The sequence below is a fragment of the Eptesicus fuscus genome, chromosome 12, assembly GCF_027574615.1.
Source record: "Eptesicus fuscus isolate TK198812 chromosome 12, DD_ASM_mEF_20220401, whole genome shotgun sequence".
Classification (NCBI taxonomy): domain Eukaryota; kingdom Metazoa; phylum Chordata; class Mammalia; order Chiroptera; family Vespertilionidae; genus Eptesicus; species Eptesicus fuscus.
In genome coordinates, this window is record NC_072484.1 from 92,486,639 (window position 1) to 92,509,110 (window position 22,472).

Here is a 22,472-nt window from a genome sequence, read left to right on the forward strand (position 1 = left end):
CCTCTGAGTACCTTAGCCAGAGTCTCACTGAACACCAGAATGTCAAAAAGGCACATTCAAATTGTTCGCGAAATCAATCAAAAATAATGAGGTGCGAGGAAAAAGTTGTATCCCTGATAATTACATCTATCAGTATCAGAAAACAGAAGAGAACAATCGTAATGACAGCCCCGCTCCCAAGCAGCACATTAACAAAGGCTAATGAAAAAAGTCTCTTTTAAAAATTGTACCAAATTAGCATCTCAAGTCAATTGACAACTTGAGCGTTGACGAAGGCCAATCTGGGGCCCAAACAATGGAAGTTCTGTTCCTACTTTTATCTGCTTTTAAAAGGAGCGATCTCACCGGACTTCTGTGCTGTCTCCGATGTGAATGGGGGCGATTGTCCCAGGGACGCGGCAGTCTCCCCGCACCTCGCAGGGCGTCACCCGGGGTACTTACTGCGCTTAATTGGCGGTTCTGTTTGTGCAGGGGTTGACCTGGAGGAAGGTGAGCAGGGCGGGGGGAGGTGTTCAGAGCGCTCCTCCCAGCATTCCTTGCGTTCTGCCTGAAAAGGGGTTCGTATCTCTGCCACGTTAGACCAGGGGTCCTGAGTGTAGAGTTCGGGCCCACGGGTGGGAGGAGCAGAAGAGCCGATTGAAGCTAGAATCGGGGAGAATTCCGTCCTAAACCCAGAGCTGGAGTGGATTTACCTCAAGCGAATGAGCTCGCCAAGGCCGCCCTGCTCAGAGGTTATGATCGCTTTACTCAAAGGTGGGGTGCCAGAGGGCAGGGCTCTCACACATTCTGCTAAAAGTCTACAAAAAGGGATGCGTTCAAGGTCATTTAACCTTACTTTTTTTTAATGAGGGTAAAATTGAACTGTATACCATGGCCTTAAACAGAAAACCTTAGCTCACCCCGACTTGCATATCCTCGTGTTGGGAAATGAGATGCGTGGGGAGGTCAGGTTCAACGCACAGCATTGTGAAGGTCCTGGCACATCGTTTTGGGTCACCTTAAACTCTGTTTCACCTAGCACCAAATTTAGCAGCTTTTATATAAGAATATGACTTTGTGAAAAAGAAAAGGAAGTAATGGTTTGTTAATATAAGAAACATTCAAACCTGTAAAGAACTTTTGTGAGTTTATTTGAGCCAAACTGTCGACAATTGCCGGGAAGCAGAATCTCAGCGGACTGTGATGATGCTCCAGAGAACGGCAGTTTTCTACATTACAGCCAGAGGAGGAGACATGTACGTGGGCGAAGTGAAATCCATTGGTGAGAGATTAGGGAGGCGGGAGCAAGCAAAGGGGGCGGGGGAGGGGGCGATCCCTGGGATTGGATAAAAAGTAAAATGATAGACATACACTGAGTGGCCAGATGATGATGATCTCTGAACGCATAATCATCTGGCCACTCAGTGTATATCCTATATCATAAAAGGCTGATATGCAAATCATCCCCTCGACCAGGAGTTCGACCAGCAGGCAGGCCAGCCAACTGCCCATGTCCCCTCCCCCTGGCCAGGCTGTCTGGACCCCACCCATGGACAAATTCATGCACCGGGCCTCTAATATATATATATATACATATACACACACACATACACACACACATATACATACACACATACATATACATATACATGTATATGTATATGTATATATGTATATATGTGTATATGTATATACACACACACACACTGAGTGGCCAGATTATTATGCATTCAGAGATCATCATAATCTGGCCACTCGGTGTATACTTCTTTTACTTAGGTGGGTGCAGGGTAGTTAACAGTCAACAGTTAACTCAGTGACATTGAGGGGGACAAAAGGAATACTACTTGGACATTCTAAGGATATGTTATCATAGATGCAGAAAGACAGTAGGACCAGTTAAGGTCAAGATTGACCTTTGTCGAGGAAGAAGCTGGCCTAGGACGTGACTGCCCACCACAAACTGCTTTTTAATTTAAAACGTTTTGATTTCAGACCATCCTTGGTGGTTATTTTAGGTCTCTGAGTGTGCAAGGCCGCCACGCAGGCCTCCCCTGAGCTGGTCAGGTTAGCATGTGGCCCCTTTTCGCCCACAATTCTAAATGCCATCTTAGGGGTAGAATTATTATTTGAATTGTCAGTAGTGACAAACGCATTTTCCTTCCGTGATAAAGGAAAACGTATACATATATCTTCAAATGTGTCAGTTGATTTGGAAGATGGTAGTGGTGCTAGTATTTCATTATTTTGGTTTGTCAAGTGATTTTATTCTTTATTATTAGGCCAGGAGGAAAGGAAAAAAAAACACAAAAAAACACCCCGCAATATTCCGCCCACATATTCATCCGTCATCATTTTTGGAGACACTTGCCGACACGCTGTATGTTTTCCGGGCTAACAAGAGGAAGACTAGCCATTAAGTTTATGCCTCTTTGTCTTCCAGCGGGGTCGCGTATCAGGAGTGATGCTGGACGTATGCTAATAAACAACATGTAATGGGGGTCAGCTGGGAGTAAGAAATATCTCCTAACTAGTTCTAAAGGGAAATAACGTTAAAAAAAGGGAGAGGTGTTATTTACGCCACACGTGTTGCTCTATCCGTCACCATCAAAAGCATCTTGCGAACAGCTCCGCGCAGTCAATCTTCCTGGTGAGCGTCGGGCGTTTTATGTCCCTGGGAGATTGAGAGCCGGGGTCTCGCTCCCGCCTGGCGTGCAGGGCCCGTTCGGCGGTGGAGAAAGCTCCCATCAGATCGGCGCCTGCGCCTCCGTGGTTGACAAGCGGCGCCAGTGTCGGCGGCAGACGCACACGCCGTGGTGACAACAGTGAGAACTGGACGTTCACGGCCTCGGTAACTTTCACCGCGCGTGAGAGGACGCGGAATCTCGGTGCTACACTTCGGTTTGGTGGAGTTCTTTGAACTTCGTGGCAGATCACAGGCTGGTATTTCCGAACGGCTACGGCGAGCACACCAGTCGTGTGTGAGTGCGGTGAAAAGATAATCCGGGAAGAGCGCCTGAGCCAGCGGCCATTAATGTGATTTTACAGATGCCGTCGTCTCACGTTTGGGAGATGTTAAAAACGGATTATTTCACGATGGTTTATTTTGTTTTCTGAGGTGGTTTTAATTATAAATATTAAGTTTCATCATAAAGGAATTTATGTGACTGTGTTCTGGAAGACGCCGCCAACACTTTATTGAGTCCATCTAATAGTCCTGAGCCAGACGTGGGGCAGAGTCATAAAGATGTGAAATTCTACAGGCGGCTTTCTCTCAGAGCCAGCATGAGAATAAAGGGCTTATTGCTCTGCCCGGTTGCGGGGCCTGTGACATGAGGCAAGTCCACTTCCTCGGGCCTCAGTTTCTTTACTTAGGATACTGGAAGTGTAGTAACCTCTGCTCTATTCCTTCACAGGACCGGGTGTAAAACGATGACCGGTGTTAGTATGTTCACTGTGATAAGAAATCATATGAATCCCTTAGGGAAGAAAATATGTATTTAAACGCTAGGACTTACCAATTTCTGAAAAAAAATCACCTAGATTTCAGACTTCAGCTAAAAACGATAACCTCTAAATCTCTTAGCTAGGTCCCCGGAATCTCCGTTTACTGGCCATTTTACGCAGGGGTATCCAGAAGCAACACCCCCGTGAATTTGATCAGAAGGAAAGCCTGACCTTCAACAACACGGGTTTCTTGAAACTCCACCACCACGTGTTACAGATTAAAAAAAAAAAATACTCGCTTCTGTGTGTGACTTTAGGAATCTTAAAAAATACAGCGTGCTTCCAACTGATGGCAGCTGAACGCGCCGTGTGGGGAAGGAAGCCACGAGGTCTTAGCGAGGAACTTGTAACGTGGCCCCAGCAGCCCCACGGCAGGTTAGCGAGTGACGTCTGTAAGACCAGCGTCTCAGAAAAAGCTGCGAACAGGGCTGTGTGTGTGTGTGTGTGTGTGTGTGTGTGCATGTGCATGCGTGTGCGTGCGTGTTAACAAAGCGGTACAAAGTGCATGCGTCTAAGTAATTCTGTCTGTACTTGTTTTCTCAGAAGAAGACCTATCAGTGCATCAAGTGTCAGATGGTTTTCTACAACGAATGGGATATTCAGGTGCATGTTGCAAATCACATGATTGGTGAGTGACACTCTAAACCTTCTTACGCTCGGATGTTTCTCCTGCTTGTGTCCGTCCCTGCCTTGGCATTAAACAGAGTTAAAGATGAATTAATTGTCCAGCCGGCACGGTGTTACCTGAGCATGATGGATGTTCTGTTAACTGCCGTGCGTCGGCCTGATCGCGCCTTAGCACGCTGCTTTCCTGCAAGGGCTGGTTTAGACTTCTGCAGAGGGTCACGTGTCTGCTGCCCCCTCAGAACACAGGTGACCCACAAATTAAACTCCCGATCACACTGTGGCATTATCGGAAGCGAACGGGAATGGTTAATGAACGGGGTGTTCGCTTTCCGTGGAGTTTGAGACGGGTTTTAATTTCAGAAGTTATTATGGTAATGGCCCTGCTGTTGCTGCTGAAGCATCTTTGTATCAAAACCCAACGTGGGGAGTTGTTGGGATCGGGACATATAAGTAATTTAAATGGCCACGAGCTCGTTTGACAGGTGTGGTTTCAGCAGCCTGGAAGGGGTCGTGATTGGAAAGGTCAGGTGAGGAAGGCAGGGCTCCTAGTTGATTCCAGAAGATGGTACACAGCTCTGGCGAAAGGGTCTGGGCCTCGGGCCCTGGCGTCCCTGCGGACCCGTGTCTCCGGGACGTGCACGTATCCCGTGGCTGGAGCGAAGAGGCTCCTTTTTTCACGTGTGCGTGGCGTCCCATTATCCCTCGCTCCTCTGGGCTCGCCTCCCGTGCCTTTTAATTTGATAAGCACTCAGTAACAGCACAGAGAATTTTACCAGCCAGTTAGACTCCACCGAGCAGGTCTTTTTCTGCCGGTGAAACGACAGTTGCTATTTCTTTCTACTACTTTTGTACTCATTTGTATTTTTGTGCCATGAGGGTGTTTCTTCTTCCTCACTGACTGCGTGGCATTTTGTCACACCATACATAATTGTGACGTAATATTTAAAAAGTCTGGTTAACCTCGTGTTCTCCTGTCACCAAACTCCGAGTCAGGCAAGAATATCCAGCAGCAGCTTCTCAGAATGTTCTGTGGACGGGTTACTCCCGCTGCTGCCGCCACGGACCACGAAAACCAACCGTCCCCAACGTCGGAGGCTCTCGTAGATATTAATAAGGACAAATTCAAAAGCGTGTTGGGAAATTGATTAATAGGTTTGCAGTAGGACTTGCTTTGTAGTTTTCCAATGATGGGTCTCTGGGAGACGATGGCTCATAAAAGACCAAGTGCTTAACTGTGCAAAATGGGACGTGCGTGGAACAGCTGGGGTATTGATCCCTTTACCTCGGTGTTCCCAGGCTTAAGGACCAGCATTGTTAGTGATGTTCTTGTACTTTGCACAGCACGTTGTTAAACGTGACAGAATAACAAGGACACCTTGACCGAATGCTTAAAAGAGGGCAAACGGTGAGATTCAAACGATGCGTTTTCTTACAGCTCCCTTCCATTTGGGACGAAAACCCCACACTCTCCATAAACTTCCCAAACGGCTTTGTGGGCTGGGGAGGGTGGGTCAGAAGTAAGTTCCTCTTGCCGCAGACCTGTCCTCCTTCCCGGCGCTGTCTCCAGGCCAGAGGCTTGGCGGCGACCATCCGCGACTCCGCTCTGTGCGCGGGGCCTGGGGAGAAGAGCTCGCGGCGTGTGGACTGAGTGGCACCCCGAGGTTCATGCTTCTGAGGAGCCGTGTGTGGTGTAGCCTCGCTTTGGGTGCTGGGTCTGCTGTTCGCCCCAGGACGGGGGAGCGGACCTCGCGTGTCGCCGACGCAGGGCTGGCGTCCTGGCACGTGTGAGGCGCCCATGGGGTGCGGGCGTGGCAGGGGTTCTGATCCCGGGCTCGGTGCCCTTCGTCCCTGAGGGTCCGGCCTGCCTGGCCCTCCCTTTCAAGTTGCTCGATGCCCTCCCGTGGTATTGCCTTTAGATCCTGGCTGCATTCCTGCGCTTCTCCAGCGGCCTCCCCCTGCCCCCTGCCTTATGGTGGGTTCATGGGACACTCCCTCTCCCTGGGGTCTGAGCATTTAACGGCCCACCTTCTACCAGCGAAGCAAACGGAGGACCCAGTTACTTAATAGCCGGCTGTTTTTAGTAAAGTGTGATCCTCCTGCACTTGCGGCCTAAACAGCTGCATAGCATCCATTCCGTGGACCATGCGTCCGGCCCGCACGCGGCCTTTGTGTTGTTCACAGCTAGAGGGGGCGGGGCGAGGGCAGCGGCGAAGTCACGGAGGCCAAGGGATCCGTTCCGGAGTCCCCGTGCGATGCTTGTCTTTCCGGTGAGGCGGGCACCTTGTCGGCTGACACACCTCCACTGGGGGCAGGTCTGTGCAGGCTGTGGATCTGGGTGTGTGTCTGTCTAATCGAAAGGTCACCGCAGCTGGACGTGGAGGGGAGGAGGGACCGGGGGCTGAAACCCCTCCTCGGCGCTGAGCGCGGGCTGGGGTCTTGCGGAGTTTGCGGGACACGTCAATCGCCGAGGAAGGGTGGCGGCCCTCGATGGGAAGCCAGGTCGGCGGTGGCGCGCCGAGGTGCCACCCGCATTCCTTCTGTAGCCGGGTCATCCGTGTGCTTCTCTGTTGCACGCGTGTTTGCATGCAGCTTCAGTGTCAGGCAGCCTCCGAGCTTCTTCCTGGCCCCGGGCTGTGGGCCAGGGACACGCGTGTAAGGAAATCCATCGCTGTTTCTAGCAGGTCCGTACCGGAGCCGGGCTGCCTCAGTGCCGTGCTGCCCGAGCGGTGGACCCGTGGTCCGAGTTGCAGGAATAATTATTCCATAGAAATGCAGGAGGGATTTGACTTAGGTCTATGAAGGGAAAAAAGGAAACCTCACACGCCACCCCCTTTTGACACAGTTTCAGTAAGAAATCAGACCAGTGGCTATTTCGGGGTTTCTTTTATTCTACACACACGCACACATACATGCACACATACACACACACATACATACACACGCACACACATACACACGCACACATGCACACACACGAGCTACAGAACCCTTGCACAGCCTTCCTGGGAAAGGCTTCCCCCTCAGAGTCGCACAGAGGAGAGCGTTTCCCTGCTGCCTCGGTCCCCGCCACACAGTGTCGTCGGCGTTTGCCCTGAGGACGCAGAGAGCAGCCATTGGGTCCGGTGCCTTCAGCTCATGCTCACGGCTCTGCCAGCACCGTGACTATGACCAAGCGTGTTGTCACTGTCTCCTTCGAGGGTTCTCTTGTCACTGTTGCTTGGTGTGGGGTAGCCCGGGTAGAGAGGAAACGGCAGAACTAAGTGGGGTTAACCCAGCGAGGGCCCGCCCCCTCGGAGACCCGCGGCCCCGCGGCAGTCACCGTGTCCAGTGCTCGGGGAAGGCCGGGGAGGCCCGTGAGGAAGAGGCAGATGCGTTGCCGGCAGCTGCTCACGAGAAGCTGCACTTTCTCACTCTGATGCTTCTTGACCAGTGATTGCCGTCCTCTAATGATCTATTTTAGTTACAAAGTCTCGATCCCTACAGAGGTTGGCATGCGACACGCGCATAAATCCCCAAAGAGACGAGTGTGTTCCGAGCAGCCACACGCAACTGTCTCGGGAACGTGGGAGCAAACTGCGAGCGGCTGGGGGTGGGCACCCCGCGGCCCCTCTCCATCGCAGGCCGGTCGGCGGCACGGGCTCGGCGAAGGGGAGGGGCCCCCGTCCTGGAGCGGACTGCAGTCGTGGGCTCGGGGACGGTGGTCAGGGTGCCGCTGGGCCATTCCAGCCTCCCCTCCACCTTCTTGGATGGCGGGTGGGAAGGGCATGGCTACACGCCACTTACCTAAGACTTGTTTTAAAAATCAATTTAGAAATAATTACTTAACATTTTGGGGTTTTTTTGCATTTATTTTTCATCTGATCCGAAAGACATGTCCTAACGGCAAAATTGGACCTATGGTGGCAGAGTACCCGATTTGTGGGGAAAAAAGGAAAATCCAGGAATAGTCACTAATGAACATGTCCCAGATGGACCAGGTGATGTGTAGAGCATTTGGGGGAAGCATGTATGTTTATCTCTTAAAAAAGCAAAGCTAGAGTTTAAGACGATCTTGCCCTGGCTGGTCTGGCTCAGTGGATAGAGCATTGGCCCTCGGATGGAAGGGTCCCGGGTTTGATTCCGGTCAAGGGCGCGTACCTTGGTTGCAGGCTCCATTCCCAGCCCTGGTCTGAGCACATACTGGAGGCAACCAATCGATGTGTCTCTCTCTCACACCGATGTTTCTCTGTCTCTCCCCCTCTCCCTCCCTCCCACTCTCCCTAAAACTCCATGGGAACATTTCCTCGGGTGAGGATTAACAACAACGAAGACTGTGAGTGCGAGGTGACGGGCACACAGTGGGGCAGAGGTACTGACGCTTCATCCGAACGGCTCACGCGCGGTGCCGGGCAGGTAGCTGTGACCTGAAAAGGCCCCGGGAAGATCCCAGGCCTCTGCGGTCCCCGCCGGCAGGTGCGCACCCGCGGGAGGCTGCCCGCGGCACGCGTCCCTGACGTGGAGACGGAAAGAGCGCGGGAGTCAGTCTTGTTCGGGGTGCGTTTTAGCTGGTTTTGTGGCGTTGGTGCGGCAGTTTGCTGGGTGCCTGAGGTCACAGATGGCATCCCGTCCCTTCCCCCCTTCCCTGGGCAGTGTGCGAGGTGACTAGTCTTCATCGGGGTCTGGGACAGTCAGCATCACCTCCGGAGCATTGGAGCTGGAATGCTCTTGTAGCGTAGACCCGTGGTCGGCAAACTGCGGCTCTCGAGCCACATGCGGCTCTTTGGCCCCTGGAGTGTGGCTCTTCCACAAAATACCACGGCCTGGGCGAGTCTATTTGGAAGAAGTGGCGTTAGAAGAAGTTTAAGTTTAAAAAATGTGGCTCTCAAAAGAAGTTTCAGTCGTTGTGCTGTTGGTATTTGGCTCTGCTGACTGATGAGTTTGCCGACCGCTGGACGCCGTAGGCGAAGCCAGTATTTCAGGACTGCGGCGGCTTTGGGTTTTATGTGCCTCGGGGACAAACAGAGAGGTGGACCTCCGCTCGGGAGGACAGAGGGCTGTGTGGCCCTTTAAGCTCTCCGTGTCCATTGGCTGCGTTTTCTCCTAAAGGACAGGAACGAGTCTACAGTGACGCGTCTGTGCGGGCGTCTAGAGGTGCACATGACTGTCCTGCGGAGCTCCAAGGCATCAGGCTCTCGGGGGTTCACGTTAGTTCTCAGCGAGGTGGTTGCGTTTTTTTTAGGTCATCTTCACTTGATTGCTTGCAAAACTCGGGCAATTCAGAAACGAGCATTTGGTGTTAAATATGATGAAATACTGGCTTATTTCATCAGGAGCTGGATTAAAAACGCTGAAATCTGGGCAGTTTAATGGGAACAGGAAGCTACCCTCGTGTGGGCGATGCTGGCTTATTTGAAAAGCCCACAAAGGGTTTCAGCGCGGACCGTCCAGAAGGGACCCCTCTCTTCCATCGCCATCTGCACAGGAGCCCGCGAAGTGGGCCAGGTCATCTCTCCTCAGCTGTCACGGCATTAGCGTAGGTAATGGAGCAAGCGCCGCGTTCTGCCGGGTGCTGTTTCTCCGAGAGGCTCGTCATTTACACAGATAATTCTATTTATTTCTCCGCGTCGGTCCAAGTGAGCCGGGCAGAATCACAGACACCAGAGCATTCCCAATGACTTTATCTTTGTGTGCAACGTAACTTTTGTTTAAAAAAAAAAAAATGGTGTCACACCTACTGTGCAGATGGCTGCATGATTTGTAAGCCAGCCAAAACATTTAAACCGATGTGTGAGCTGGGGACAGATCAAATAAAGGATAGAGTGGAGTGCGGGCCACCGGTTCTAATAATCAGATGATTTTAAGTTGTGTGCCGTGCGGAGGGCTGGTCGCGGCGATGGCGGGGACGCGTGCCAGGGACGGCGAGGGGCCTCCTGGATCTCGGGATGGCGCCTGGGCCCCGCAGGCCGCGGTTTGAGAACCGCACATTTGCTGTACAGCTGGCGGCTCTGTGTGGGGACATCAGATAAAACTCATGTAGAATGAAGTGTTATTGCTCAGGATGAAATTGTTCAGAGAGGGGATTGGAGACAGTAACTGAAAACAGAGTCCTGGTACCCAGGAAGCAGACTGTAAATATGAAGAGGGTTTAATTATCTGCGCAATTTAACAAAAACTCAAGATGTATTCAGAAAGGACGCGGAGGCGGACGCGGAGCCGGGCTGCGCGGCTTCCCGGGGGCAGAGTGGGGCCACGGGGCCTTCTCCTGGCTCCCCCCGCTCACCTGCCTGAAAACAAAGGCAATTTTAAAGAAAATAAAAGAATGGAATACCTTAAAAAAAAAAAAACTTTTTGAGATGAGACCATTTTCCAGAGCTCGTTTAGTTACTTGGATTCTTATTTCTTAAACAACTTTTAGAGAGAACCTTTGAGCCTCTCTCATTTCAGTGTTAAGCTGTTAGGAGGCAATTCAGAGTGGCCCTTGTTTTGTGTTTTAGCCCGCTTGCAACAGCTGTGATTTACAAGAATCAAGAATCCTAGCCCTACCTAGGTTTGGCTCAGTGGATAGAGCGTCAGCCTGTGGACTGAAGGGTCCCGGGTTCGATTCCCGGTCAGGGCACATGCCTGGGTTGCGGGCTCAATCCCCAGTGCGGGGTGTGCAGGAGGCAGCCGATCCATGATTCCCTCTCATCATTGGTGTTTCCATCTCTCTCTCCCTCCCTCTTCCTCTCTGAAATCAATAAAAATACTAAAAAGGGAAAAGAGAATCCTGGCCGTCCGGGGAGTTTTTGGGTTCCAGGCCACTCGCACAGCCTCTGGCACGTTCGTGGTGACGCGGGATGGAGGCTCTGGCGGAGCCGCCGGCCGGGGGAAGGTTGTTTCTGGCACATTTGGGAGTGTCTCTGCCCGTGAAGAGGCCGGCAAGCTGTGGCGCTGGGGCGGGTGCCGGATGCCGGGGCCCTGGCCGGGCTCCGCACGGCGATGCCGGGAGGACAGTGTCCGCCAGGTGGGCAGCTCCCTGCGCCTGCGGCAGGGTGGCCTGGCTCGCGTGCTCCCTGCGCCTTGCTCTAGAACATGCCGCCCGGACCCGCGTCCCACTCGCTGTTTGATGTGTTTGCTACCAAATGTGGATCTTGGTTTCTTTTCTTTTTTAAATACATTTTTATTGATTTCAGAGAGGAAGGGAGAGGGAGAGAAAGATAGAAGCATTGATGATGAGAGAGACTCACTGACCGGCTGCCTCCTGCACACCCCTCCCCCCGCACGGGGATCGAGCCCGCAGCCCGGGCCTGTGTCCTGACCGGGAATCGAACCTGTGACCTCCTGGTTCATGGGTCGACACTCAGCCACTGAGTCAAATGGGGATCTCTGTTTCTGAGTGAAGTTCGCAAGACATTCTCGAATGGCGGACGCAGATGAGCAACAGACACACGCAGAGCCCCGCTCTCCGACACCGGGACACACAGCGCATCGGGGTCTGCTTTTCACGGGCTCGGTCGGGCACGCGTGAAGGAGAGGGCTCGGGGACCGGTTTCCGTCGGCTGTGTCTCGTTTCAGGGCCGTGGATAGCCGGGAACAAAGGCCGGGGAGCGGCCTGGAGGGGGTGGAACCGCCACGGGCGGCGGCGCCCTGGGCGGGTGGGGCTGCACAGGTCACCTTTAGAATGTGCCGATGACAGCAGTGCTACCTGCCAAGACCGCAGGTACCCGCGCTCAGGATGGCGTCTGCGCCCGGCCGGCCGCCGTCGGAGGGCGCACATTTGCTGTACAGCTGGCGGCTCTGTATGGGGCGGCCGTGTGGGCGGGGAGGGAGCTGGAAAGGAGACAAGCATGAAATTTCTTCTAACCCCAACTCGCTTTTTCTGTGCTGTTGGCTGCCTCTCAGCTCCTTGACAAAAAAAAAAACCAATCAGCCCCTTTAATCCGCCTGTGATTACCACTGGTATAAAAAGAGGAGCATAATGAGGAAAAATGCCTCGTTTTGTTGCCTTCAAAAGCCAACAAATTGGAGTTAACTTGACAGGAAGTGGCTTAATAATTAGATTATTTATTTATTCCTGACACATATCCCCCTGTTACTAGTCTCAGGAGACCCCGGAGATGGTACGATTTTCAAGCTGCCATTACTTGGCTGTCTTCTGTGAACAAAGAAGCTACTATCTATCAGTCAATTAAATGTGCTGTGCAGGCGGGGCCGCGGAGGCCGAGGGAGCCTGGGACGGTGGCCGGCGCCTTCCTCTGTTCTGTACATCACACTCTCCACGGCGGCCCGCGGGGATGGAGTGGAGTCGTGCATTAAAATATCACTTGTTGATTTGTTTGCTAATGAAGAGCCATTGAAATGTTTGTGTATTTCTAGGGCAAAATGGTTGCTAACGGGGCCTCCTCGCCGGCGTGTCTTAGTTCATCTGCCCGAGTGCTTATTTAAGAATTACTAAAATTAAAGTCAACAACCGGATAAAGAAAACACCTCTGAGATAACAGGAGGTGGTTCTTGTGGTTTTTTTAAACTATATTTTCATCAGATGGAGCGAATGAAGGCAGGAAACGGAGAGAGCTGGTGCCATTTCTACCCCGTGCTCGCACTGTATGAATCCGAACCCCCGGTTTCCTCTGACGTAACATGGACATCTTCCTCGGGGTGGGGGAGCCGCCTTCCAAGTGCTGAACGACATAGACTCCCCGTGAGGACAGTCCCCGTAGACATGGGACTGCTTTCTTTACGGTGGAGGACATTTTGGTAGCAGTTTCTGTAACTCGGTGAATATGCAGAGCCGTCTTCTCGGGAGCTGAGTGGGGGCTTTTGCAGCCAGACTCCTAGAGCGCCCGGGCTGTATCGGACACGTGATGGGGGAGGCAGTCTCACAGCCTCGCGGTGGGCACACGTGGGACTGGCATCTTTCTCCATCCGTTCCTCTGCCTGCTTCCTTTGTCTTTTCTGTGGCATCACCTGGTTTCCTTCTAAGTGGCGGTGACTTTTCAGCCAGTGTTTTTATCTCTTAATACGTTTATCGGCTTCTCACCACTCTCGGTGTACTATGTGCAAAGCATGTCTTTGCTGGACTCCTCTGACTCCCAGAGTTTGGTTGTGTGAGTGTATCTGTCATTCGGTTGGGGGTCCAGAGGTCTAGGCGCCCATAATATTATGCCGGTGCTCTGCTGAAGTATGTACTGGTGGCTCTGCCATGGAAAGGGATAAATTGGGAATTTAAACCAAGGCCACTGAATATTGAAAAGTGTCCCCTCCTCTTCCCATGAGACTTTGTAAACCAGTAACCAAGCTTTAACTGTATTTTCACGATGACCTGACAACAGGCTGTAAGGAATTCATTTAAGCTGTCATCGGATGGCCATATTCCTTATTTCTACCCTGTTATTCCAAGTCATTTTGTTAGAAAAAGCTTGGCTACGCGGAGGTGTTCTGTAATAGAAAATGAATTTGAAACACTTTTCATTAATTGGTGATTAATATATTTCAGGATTAGTTTAAGCAGGGCCCTACCTCCTGCCCAGTCAAGTATGTTCTGGTTAATATCCAATTATCTGCACCTTCGTAGTTATTATGTCTTAATATTTCGGATGTGATAACCAGGAACTGGAGAGCAATGCTAATGAGGACCGTGGAGCAAGAATTAACCAATGACATACTCAGTGATCCTTGGTGAGGAGAGACTCTCTCCCCAGAACACGTGCTCTGCCTCTCCCAGGCCCCGCCGAGACGCGAGGCCACAGCCACAGGCGAGAACCAGAAGATTCACCATCTTCTTTTTTCCATCTTCGTAGCCTGAATGTTCAGGGTTCAGCTTTGTCTCAACACGGGGCGTTCCCTTCACGGAGAATAAGAATAGGCAACCGAGAGCGCATTTGCGTTTTCCAAACGGGAGACATGGCCATGTCCTTTATCTTCCCTGTGGACAGAGTCCCCGGTTGTCGCCTGTTCGGGGAGGCTGTGGCGCAGATCCCTGCAAGCGCCTCTGCTGCTGCGCTGAGGGCGCGGCTTCCTGCCACTCGCCCCTCTTCCCACGGTTATGGCCACGCTGCGTGCGTGCTGCGGCGCTCGATGCAATTTCTTCACAGGTAATTTCAGTGTTGGACCCTCCGCCGAGGCTCCCCGGCAGGGCCCCCGGGTGGCGTGTGCGGCCCCCACCGCGCGGGGCACGCTCATCACCCCTGTGCACGCTGCGCTGTAATGAAGCCACGTCAGTAAATTGCAGAGCGGGGGGCTGTTGCACGGGGCTGACTACGGCACCTCGGGGTCCATTTGCACCAGATTATTCTTTTTATGGTTATGATGCCTTCCCCTCTCCTGTGCTCTCTTGCTGCCCAACTTGCTGTTGGCCACTCGCCTCCCCGAGGGGCCTGGAGGAACACTGTGGCCATCATTGTTTCTCTGCGGCGCGCGCCCGTCGCCGTTCACTTCCAAACCCAGAGACCCCGGCGGCTCGGCGAGTCTTTGCTGACCCCGGTGGCTCGGCGAGTCTTTGTTGATGCTCCTTTTCTCCGAGGACGTCCTTTCTCGTGCTCCTTGTCGTCGTCATCTTCTTAAAAGAACAGATTTGTTATGGACAAAAGTGGGCCCATTCATTTACCGACATTTCGTGTCGATGTTATGGCTCTGCAGGCAGGAAGGTCAGCTGACCTTGTCCCCCCCCCCAGGGCGGTTCACTAATTTGCAGCAGGGGCGTCCATGGGATTCCTGTTTAAGGAGAAGATTTGTATTTCCAATATCTTCTTGGGTTTCATTAAAACGTGAGGTCATTATGAATATTGTATAGATTAGTAACTTCTCTTTACAAAGTAGCCATTTCCTGCCCCAGCCAACTTCTGTCGCCCAGTAACTAATAAAACATCAGTGTGGCCTTCAGGCAGGGGCCTTGTCTTCTTACTGGACAGAGCTAGGAGCCAGCTTTGACCCAGGGGTGGGTGTGTGTGCACGTGGGTGACGCTAACCCATCTTGGTACCCATGTCCTTGTGTTCCAGCTGCTAGGGCAGCTGCTGTTCTGCCTCTCTCTCTGAGCCTGGGCCGCGGGCTGCATTCCAGCTGAAATCTAGAGTTAGAGCCGACACACCTTCCATTGAGCCATCAACCCGCTGGGCCGGCGACGCCAGCCCAGGCCCCTCGGCCGCGCAGGCTTCCGCTGGTGGGCCCAAGGACATCGATTTTGAGCTGTCATTCCTAGAGCACACGCCGTAGAATGGAAATTTAAACCTTAATCCACTCAGTAATGCAATTAATTTTTAATGGGCAGTAATACTAATTGAAATAGCCTGAATTTAGTAAGTCACTACCAGACATTTTCCAAAGCTAGAGGCTCCACCGAGAACCGAGAGGATGGATCATCGCTGTTGCGTGTTTACAGGACAAAGGCCCACTCCGTGGCTCCGGGGGAGGGACTGCTCTTTAAATTAGACCATAGTGCACCTCTCTGTGACTAGAGCTCGTTTTTCAGAGAGAATTCCTACTGTTTTACCCACTGGAATAGGCAAAAATGTTCCAATTAATTTTTTGTAAGGCAAAATTATATTAACATTTTTAAAAACAATTATGAAGTCACTTGTCAGCAATGTCATGGTTAAACACAAAAGTCTTTTTAAAAAATACATTTTTATTGACTTCTCTAGAGAGAGAGGAAGGGAGAGGGAGAGAGAGAGAAACGTCGATGAGGGAGAAACATCATCAGTCGGCTGCCTTCTGCACGTCCCCTACTGGGGGTCAAGCCCGAAACGCAGGCATGTGCCCTGACCAGGAATTGAACCTTGTGACCTCTTGATTCATGGGTCAACGCTCAACCACTGGGCCACACGGGCCAGGCCAAACACAACCATCTCCATGACTAACCTCGTTGTAGGCTATGGATCTGAGACAGTTTCCAGACGTGAGGAATGTGTGGCTTCTCAGCGCCTGTAAGCCTGTTCCCTTGTTTGGTGTGTGTCTTCCCCAGGACCAGACGTGCACCCGGCTTCCTTTTACTGGAAACGGTGCCTTTCGCTCCTGCACATGCTTTCAAAATGGCCTTTTAAATGTTTGTCAGGGTTTCTCTTTTTTCTAGCCAGAGTAACGCAAATTTTGCACAGTAAAACCAAATAGATTTCCAGTCATTTCTACACTAAAAACGTTCTTTAACTGCATTTATCTGCTGGTAAATGAGGACTTTTAAAATGCATCAGCTCTGCTGATGAATGGGCGCAGTGTTCAAACGAGCACCCGCATTAAATTTAAAAAAGGCAGCGCCGTACATCCTGCTCCATGGCTCCCGCATCACGGTATTTAATAAGCCAATGGCGCTGTTAAATATTTCGTAAAGTTCCCGCAGAACCCTGCATCTAGTCACGTGGGATCGGAAGACATTTTTGCAGCATGTAAGTGAAAATGATGGCGGAGAATGGGAAGAGCTGTGGCGTGGCCGGGTTTCTAAGGGAGTGTGGGTAGCAGGGCACAAGTGAGTGCAGCAGCCACACCCTTGCACACTTGAGTCAGTGCACACCTGAGTCAGTGCACACCCTCGCACACCTGAGTCAGTACACACCTGAGTCAGTGCACACCTGAGTCAGTGCACACCCTCATACTCCTGAGTCAGTGCACACCCTCACACACCTGAGTCAGCCACACCCTTGCACACTTGAGTCAGTGCACACCTGAGTCAGTGCACATCCTCGCACACCTGAGTCAGTGCACACCTGAGTCAGTGCACACCCTCGCACACCTGAGTCAGTACACACTTGAGTCAGTGCACACCTGAGTCAGTGCACACCCTTGCACACTTGAGTCAGTGCACACCTGAGTCAGGCACACCTTTACACACCTGAGTCAATGCATACACCTGAGTCAGTGCACACCCTTTGGATTAAGGGTCCAGACTGGCTTGCATTTCGCCATGGTTAAGTGAAAGTGCTGTAGGGCTCATTCTCATGGGGAACTAAATTGTCATTGTAGCGTGTTTTTAAAAAGGAAGACCTTACGCTCTCACTTTTTAGAGCCTTGTTCCCCGCTGCTGAACTTTACAACGGGCGTGTTCTCTTTCTCCCGGAATGGAGGGAAGGGAAGAGGCGGCGGCGAGGGAAGTTCAGTGAGGAGCACTGAGAGCATCTTGACAACGCAGATTGGTGGGTAGAATGAAGTCTTTTCGGCATCGTGGTGGGTGTGCTGTGACAGATGCTGAGGAACGGGTACCCTGTCCCCACTGATGTGCCGCGTAACAGATGCCCTCCTGCGTGTCTTTCTTGTCGTGTCTGAGAGTTATCTGTCCAGATAACAGTAATAGTTCTTTTAATCTGGAGTGGAAAGTGGTTCCCAGGGTCCTTAGGCGAGAGCAACGCCGGTACATGCGATGCTGACCTGCGATGGGCCTCGCGCTGGTGGTCCGAGTCACGCGGAGCTTTCCGTGGGAGCAGCGTCCGCAGCTCTGGAGGTGCAGGGCCGGGGGCTGGGCTCGCTCGGGTTGTATGGAGGTGTGGGCTCTTCGTGGGCCCTTGTGTTCGCGTCTCATTTCCATCCTGGGTTCCATGCGCCAGTGACCATGTTCCTTCCAGCTGCATGGAGCCCCCTCCCGCCCGTGCAGCGCGGCCGACCGATCCGATTGGCTGCTTGAGTTCACCTAAGACAGTGGTCAGCAAACTGCGGCTCTTTGGCCCCTGGAGTGTGGCTCTTCCACAAAATGCCACGTGCGGGTGCGCACGTACAGTGCGATTGAAACTTCGTGGCCCATGCGCAGAAATCGGTTTTCGGCTCTCAAAAGAAATTTCAATCGTTGTACTGTTGCTATTTGGCTCTGTTGGCTAATGAGTTTGCCGACCACTGATAAGAAGAACCACGGGATCCGTACGCTGGGGAAATGCATTTGGTTTCGAAAGGAGGTGGACCACCATGTGTTCTTACCAAGAATCCGTCACGGAGGACGGAGAGAGGTGTCCGCGAGGCGGGAGGGAGGGGCGTGGTGGAGGCGGCGTGGAGGCGTGTTAATATGCATCGCTTGGTGTGCGCTGACCTCGGGTTAGGAGAGGAGAAAATCCCATTTTCCAGCGTGTTTCCAGCGTGGCGAAAATGCTGCTTCAGTTGCTTTCTGCTACTCACATTGGGAAAGGTGCTTATCCTGTGATAATTATCATCAAGGAATATTAATGCGTTCAGCACTTGTAACCCAGAAACTCATTACAGCCGAAGCTGTGCATCATCTGTGCGGAGAGAACTTGGCCAGACCCGCTCTTCCCGGGGCTGCCCCCCGCGCTCCCGGGCAGGTCCCGCCCCGGTCACCGGCTATTTCTGAAAGCGGGAGCGGGCGGTTGTCGAATCCCTGCCTCCTGTCTGTGGAGCCGGCGGCTCTGCCTCTGAACGTCCTGGGAAGGGAATGCGCCGCGAAGCGCAGGAAACCGCTGTCACCGTCAGGAGGCAGGGCCGAGCCGGGGCCGCCCGGGAGGCGCAGCCACGGGGTCGGGCGTCCGTCCCACGCCAGGATGACGCCAGCGCCGCGCCCTTTCTCCTGCCCTGGAGCAGGGGCTACAGGGGCACCCTCTTCCTTACCGCAGGGGCCCTGGGGTTTGAGAGAGGAGTGCCCCCGGGACCCCCTCGAGGCCTCGGGCTGGAGCCTGTGTCCTGGGCTGCGGGGCCGCCTTCCCCTGTGGGCAGCCGTGTCCTCCATGAGTCCGCGTCCATCTTTCACACGGTCCTGCGCGTCCCTGGGACCCGGCCCGCACGTCTGCGGCATCTGCCCGAGGCAGAGACGGACACTGTTGTCGGTTGGCTTAACCCTTTGCACTCGCTTGCTTTTTTCTCGATTCCTTTATTCTAATGCTTACCGTGTCGAGTCACACTCGACGTCCGAGTGCAAAATTAAAGCCACCCCCCGGGGGGTGGGGGGGAACAGTGGCGGGATGGGGCGGAGCCTTTCCGGTGGGTCCAGAACCGGGTCCTCCATCCGATCCAGTGCCTGCTGCCGGGCAGCCCTGGTGAGTGGTGAGCGCCGAGTGCCATGAGCGTGGGCCTCGCTGCGCGGGAGGCTGCGGAGCGGACTGGTGGTTAAATCCCAGGTTCCCTTCCTCCAACCCTGCTCGTGCGTGCCCCCGCTGCGTGCCCCCGCTGCGTGCCCCCGCTGCGTGCCCCCGCTGCGTGCCCCCGCTGCGTGCCCCCGCTGCGTGCCCCCGCTGCGTGCCCCCGCTGCGTGCCCCCGCTGCGTGCCCCCGCTGCGTGCCCCCGCTGCGTGCCCCCGCTGCGTGCCCCCGCTGCGTGCCCCCGCTGCGTGCCCCCGCTGCGTGCCCCCGCTGCGTGCCCCCGCTGCGTGCCCCCGCTGCGTGCCCCCGCTGCGTGCCCCCGCTGCGTGCCCCCGCTGCGTGCCCCCGCTGCGTGCCCCCGCTGCGTGCCCCCGCTGCGTGCCCCCGCTGCGTGCCCCCGCTGCGTGAGGCGGGGCCGCGAGCACGTTGCCCAGCCCCGTGGGGCGGTCTGGCTCCGCCAGCAGCCGCGTGTCCTGCGTGGCCGGGGTCACACCGTGCGCCTGGCCTCGCTCCTGGGACACGGGACCGTGTGCTTCGTGACTTCCCACGGGCGGGCCTCCGCGAGGCAGGGGACTGAGGCCCAGGCCCGGCTGAGCTGAGCTGGGACTCGGGGTCCATCCGCCGGAAGCTGACGGCTGTTCGGAGCTTCCTGCCCTGCGGAGGGGTTGGTGCCCAGGGGGTCCCAGCTGGGGGCGCTGGGGCAGGTCCTGGTTCCGAAGGCCCGGCCTGCGCACTGGCCGATGGTCTGGAGTGAATGGCGGCGGCGGCGGAAACTCACCTGTGAAAATGGCTGACGGGGAGGAACGGACCGAATTCCCTGGGGCGCGGCAGGCCCACCGGAAGCGGCTTGTTCCTCGGGGTTTGTGGGCTCCGCGCTGGAGGGGCGGGACCTGCACTCCGCGGGACGCTCCGGGCGCAGACGGAGGAGGCCCCGCACCGGGGACAGAGCTCGGGGCCGGAGCTGACGTGGAGACGCGGGGCGGCTGCTGCGGGGCCACAGGCGTCACCTGGGTGAGTGCGAGCCGCAGCCGCTCCTCCGCGGCATTTTCGTGTTTAAGTTCACTCTGCACCGGACGGCGAGGCCCACGTGGGAAGCACGGCCTGCCACGTGACTTCTGTGCCGCCCGTGTCCCAGGGTGGCTCCCCGTGGGGCCCACGTCCCGCTCGCCGCCCAGCGTGACGCCTGCACGGGGAGTGGAGCGAGTGCGTCCCTGGGAGGCTGTGCTGGCACCTGGCCTGTTCTTGGCTGTGGAAAGGGCCCTTTTTCTGGGAATGACGCCGGCATTGACCTTGGGTGCGAGTTTGTCTTTCAAGGAGGTGGTGTCCTCTTCCAAGGCTTGTGCATTTGCTAGAGGCTCACACTCAGAAAGCTTACATTTCTGTATGAAAAGGTGGTTTCCACTTTCTTTAAGGCCGGTTTTACCCAGCCTGTACCTGGAACCGCCCCGTTGTGTTGTAAACCAAAACCCTTAACTACGTTCATTTCAAAGGTCTTAAGTTGTTGGCTGAATTTTTGAAGTCTGATTCCTTTATTCTGTCAGTGACTACGGGTTCCCAGTGTGTGATGGCCTTTAGGAGAAATGTGTGGGGTTTCGTGTGTTTAAGTTTCTGTGTGTGTGTGTGTGTGTGTGTGTACACGTGTGCACACGTCTGTGTGCAGACATGTGCTGGGCGCCAACCCCTCGCGCCCAGGGCTCGGTGCACGCTCCCTGCGTTGTGTCGAACACGCTTCCAGCAGCTCGGAGAGCTGGTGTGGACGGGAAATGGAGCCGTGGAGGTCCATTGGAGGCTGATGTTCGTAAGAGAGACACTGGAAAAGGATGATTTTTGGCGTGGCTCCCTTTTTCGGTGTAATTGCTTCATTAGGACTTGGAAGCGTTTCCTGTGGTTAAATTTAATCAAATGGCTCAGAATAACAAACGTGTACACTTAAAGTTCCAGGGCAAGTTTGGTACATGAAACACGATTTTTCTAAATGAACACACACACACACACACACACACACACACACACACACGGGTGCTACCACCCCCATATGTCTTGTTAATTGCTGTGTGGTACTATCTCGAGCCTAGTTCCTGTTCCCTATTGCTAATGAATTGGTAATTGATCGCCTATAGAGGTATCTGTTGTGAGAAATCCCTATCCAGAGGTCTGGGGTTTGATTTTCGTAAGAACCAAAATGTGAGCACAAATGTCGAGTGCACTAAATAGACTGCACTTGAGAAGATATCAATCGTTTATTCTTTGGGCGGTGATAGGACATTGTTAGCATTATTGCCATTATACAGATGAGGAAACTGAGGCTGGAGCAGTGGCCCCAACAGACTGTGCTGGTAGGTATGGAGGGAGACAGACGCCACCTTCCACCCCTCACCGCGCTGGCAGTGCTGCTGTCGCCATCTCCTCCCAGGCCGGCTGCTCAGCGTGGGAGCCTCCGCCGGGTCTCCTCAGTGATTCCATTGCATCAAAGCCTGAGGCTGGTTGCATTCTCGAGGCAACAAAACGTATCCTGGGTTTAGACAACATGTTATATTTCCATGAAAAGCAGTAGGTAAGGATTTAGCCTGGTTGTTTTTCTCTACTTCCTTAAATCAAACTACTTTGAAAGAACTAAGTATATTTCTGCTTCAGAATTTTTTTGTTTTTGGAAATTGTGGGAAATAGGCAATGAAATGGCAAAACAGGTAAGTTCAGTGTGAATAGACATGCGTGTGAGACATGCTGTTGTGGACAGAAACAGATGGATGCTCAGCGTTCTGCAGAGTAGCCAGGGGTTACGTTCAGGTCTTTTTGGAAGGTGAGGAGATAGATTTAAACGGCAGTAGCTCTGCTCCGAATGGTGTTGAGTATCCAGAATCACACACTCTCCAGCGAGCGAAAACCCTGTGCCTCTGTCATACCCTAATGCGTCATACCCTAATGCGTCTAATTCTGTTTGTTGGTTTATGTATTTATGTATTTACTTAACTTTTTATTGACTTTAGAGAGTGTCAGGAAGACAGAGAGAAACTTCAGTTTGTTGTTCCACCCGTTCATGCATTCATTGGTTGGTTCTTCTATGTGCCCTGACCAGGGGTCGAACCCACAACCTTGGCGTGTTGGGGATGATGCTCTAACCAGCTGAGCCACCTGGCCTGGGTCTAATGTGTCTAATTCATGTCAGAAATGGGACGCGGACACCCAGCACCTCTAGAAGCCTCTGTGGGTGTGTATACCCGAGTCCCCGAGGAGTCGGGCAGGGAGTTAGGCAGGGCTCATACTCTCTCCAGCATGCCAAAAGCACGGACATCACATTCATGATGTTTCTCACGGATGGTTTTTTTTTATAGATTTTGAACCAACGATATAACCTATTAGATGCCAAAACCTGTTACTAGGTAGAGAAAGCACAATGA

General features: G+C 53.5%; 1 protein-coding gene across 4 annotated transcripts in view; it reads left to right on the forward strand.

Annotated features, from left to right (window-relative positions):
- Positions 1-22,472, forward strand: part of ZNF521 (zinc finger protein 521) — a 275,000-nt gene that overhangs the window by 147,319 nt on the left and 105,209 nt on the right. For 3 of the 4 annotated variants that reach the window (XM_054723974.1, XM_054723972.1, XM_054723975.1), the window contains exon 5: positions 4,030-4,114. In XM_054723974.1, coding sequence (XP_054579949.1) covers positions 4,030-4,114 — 85 coding nt within the window. The remainder of the gene's footprint in view (positions 1-4,029; positions 4,115-22,472) is intronic. The other variant, XM_054723973.1, reaches the window with a different exon arrangement.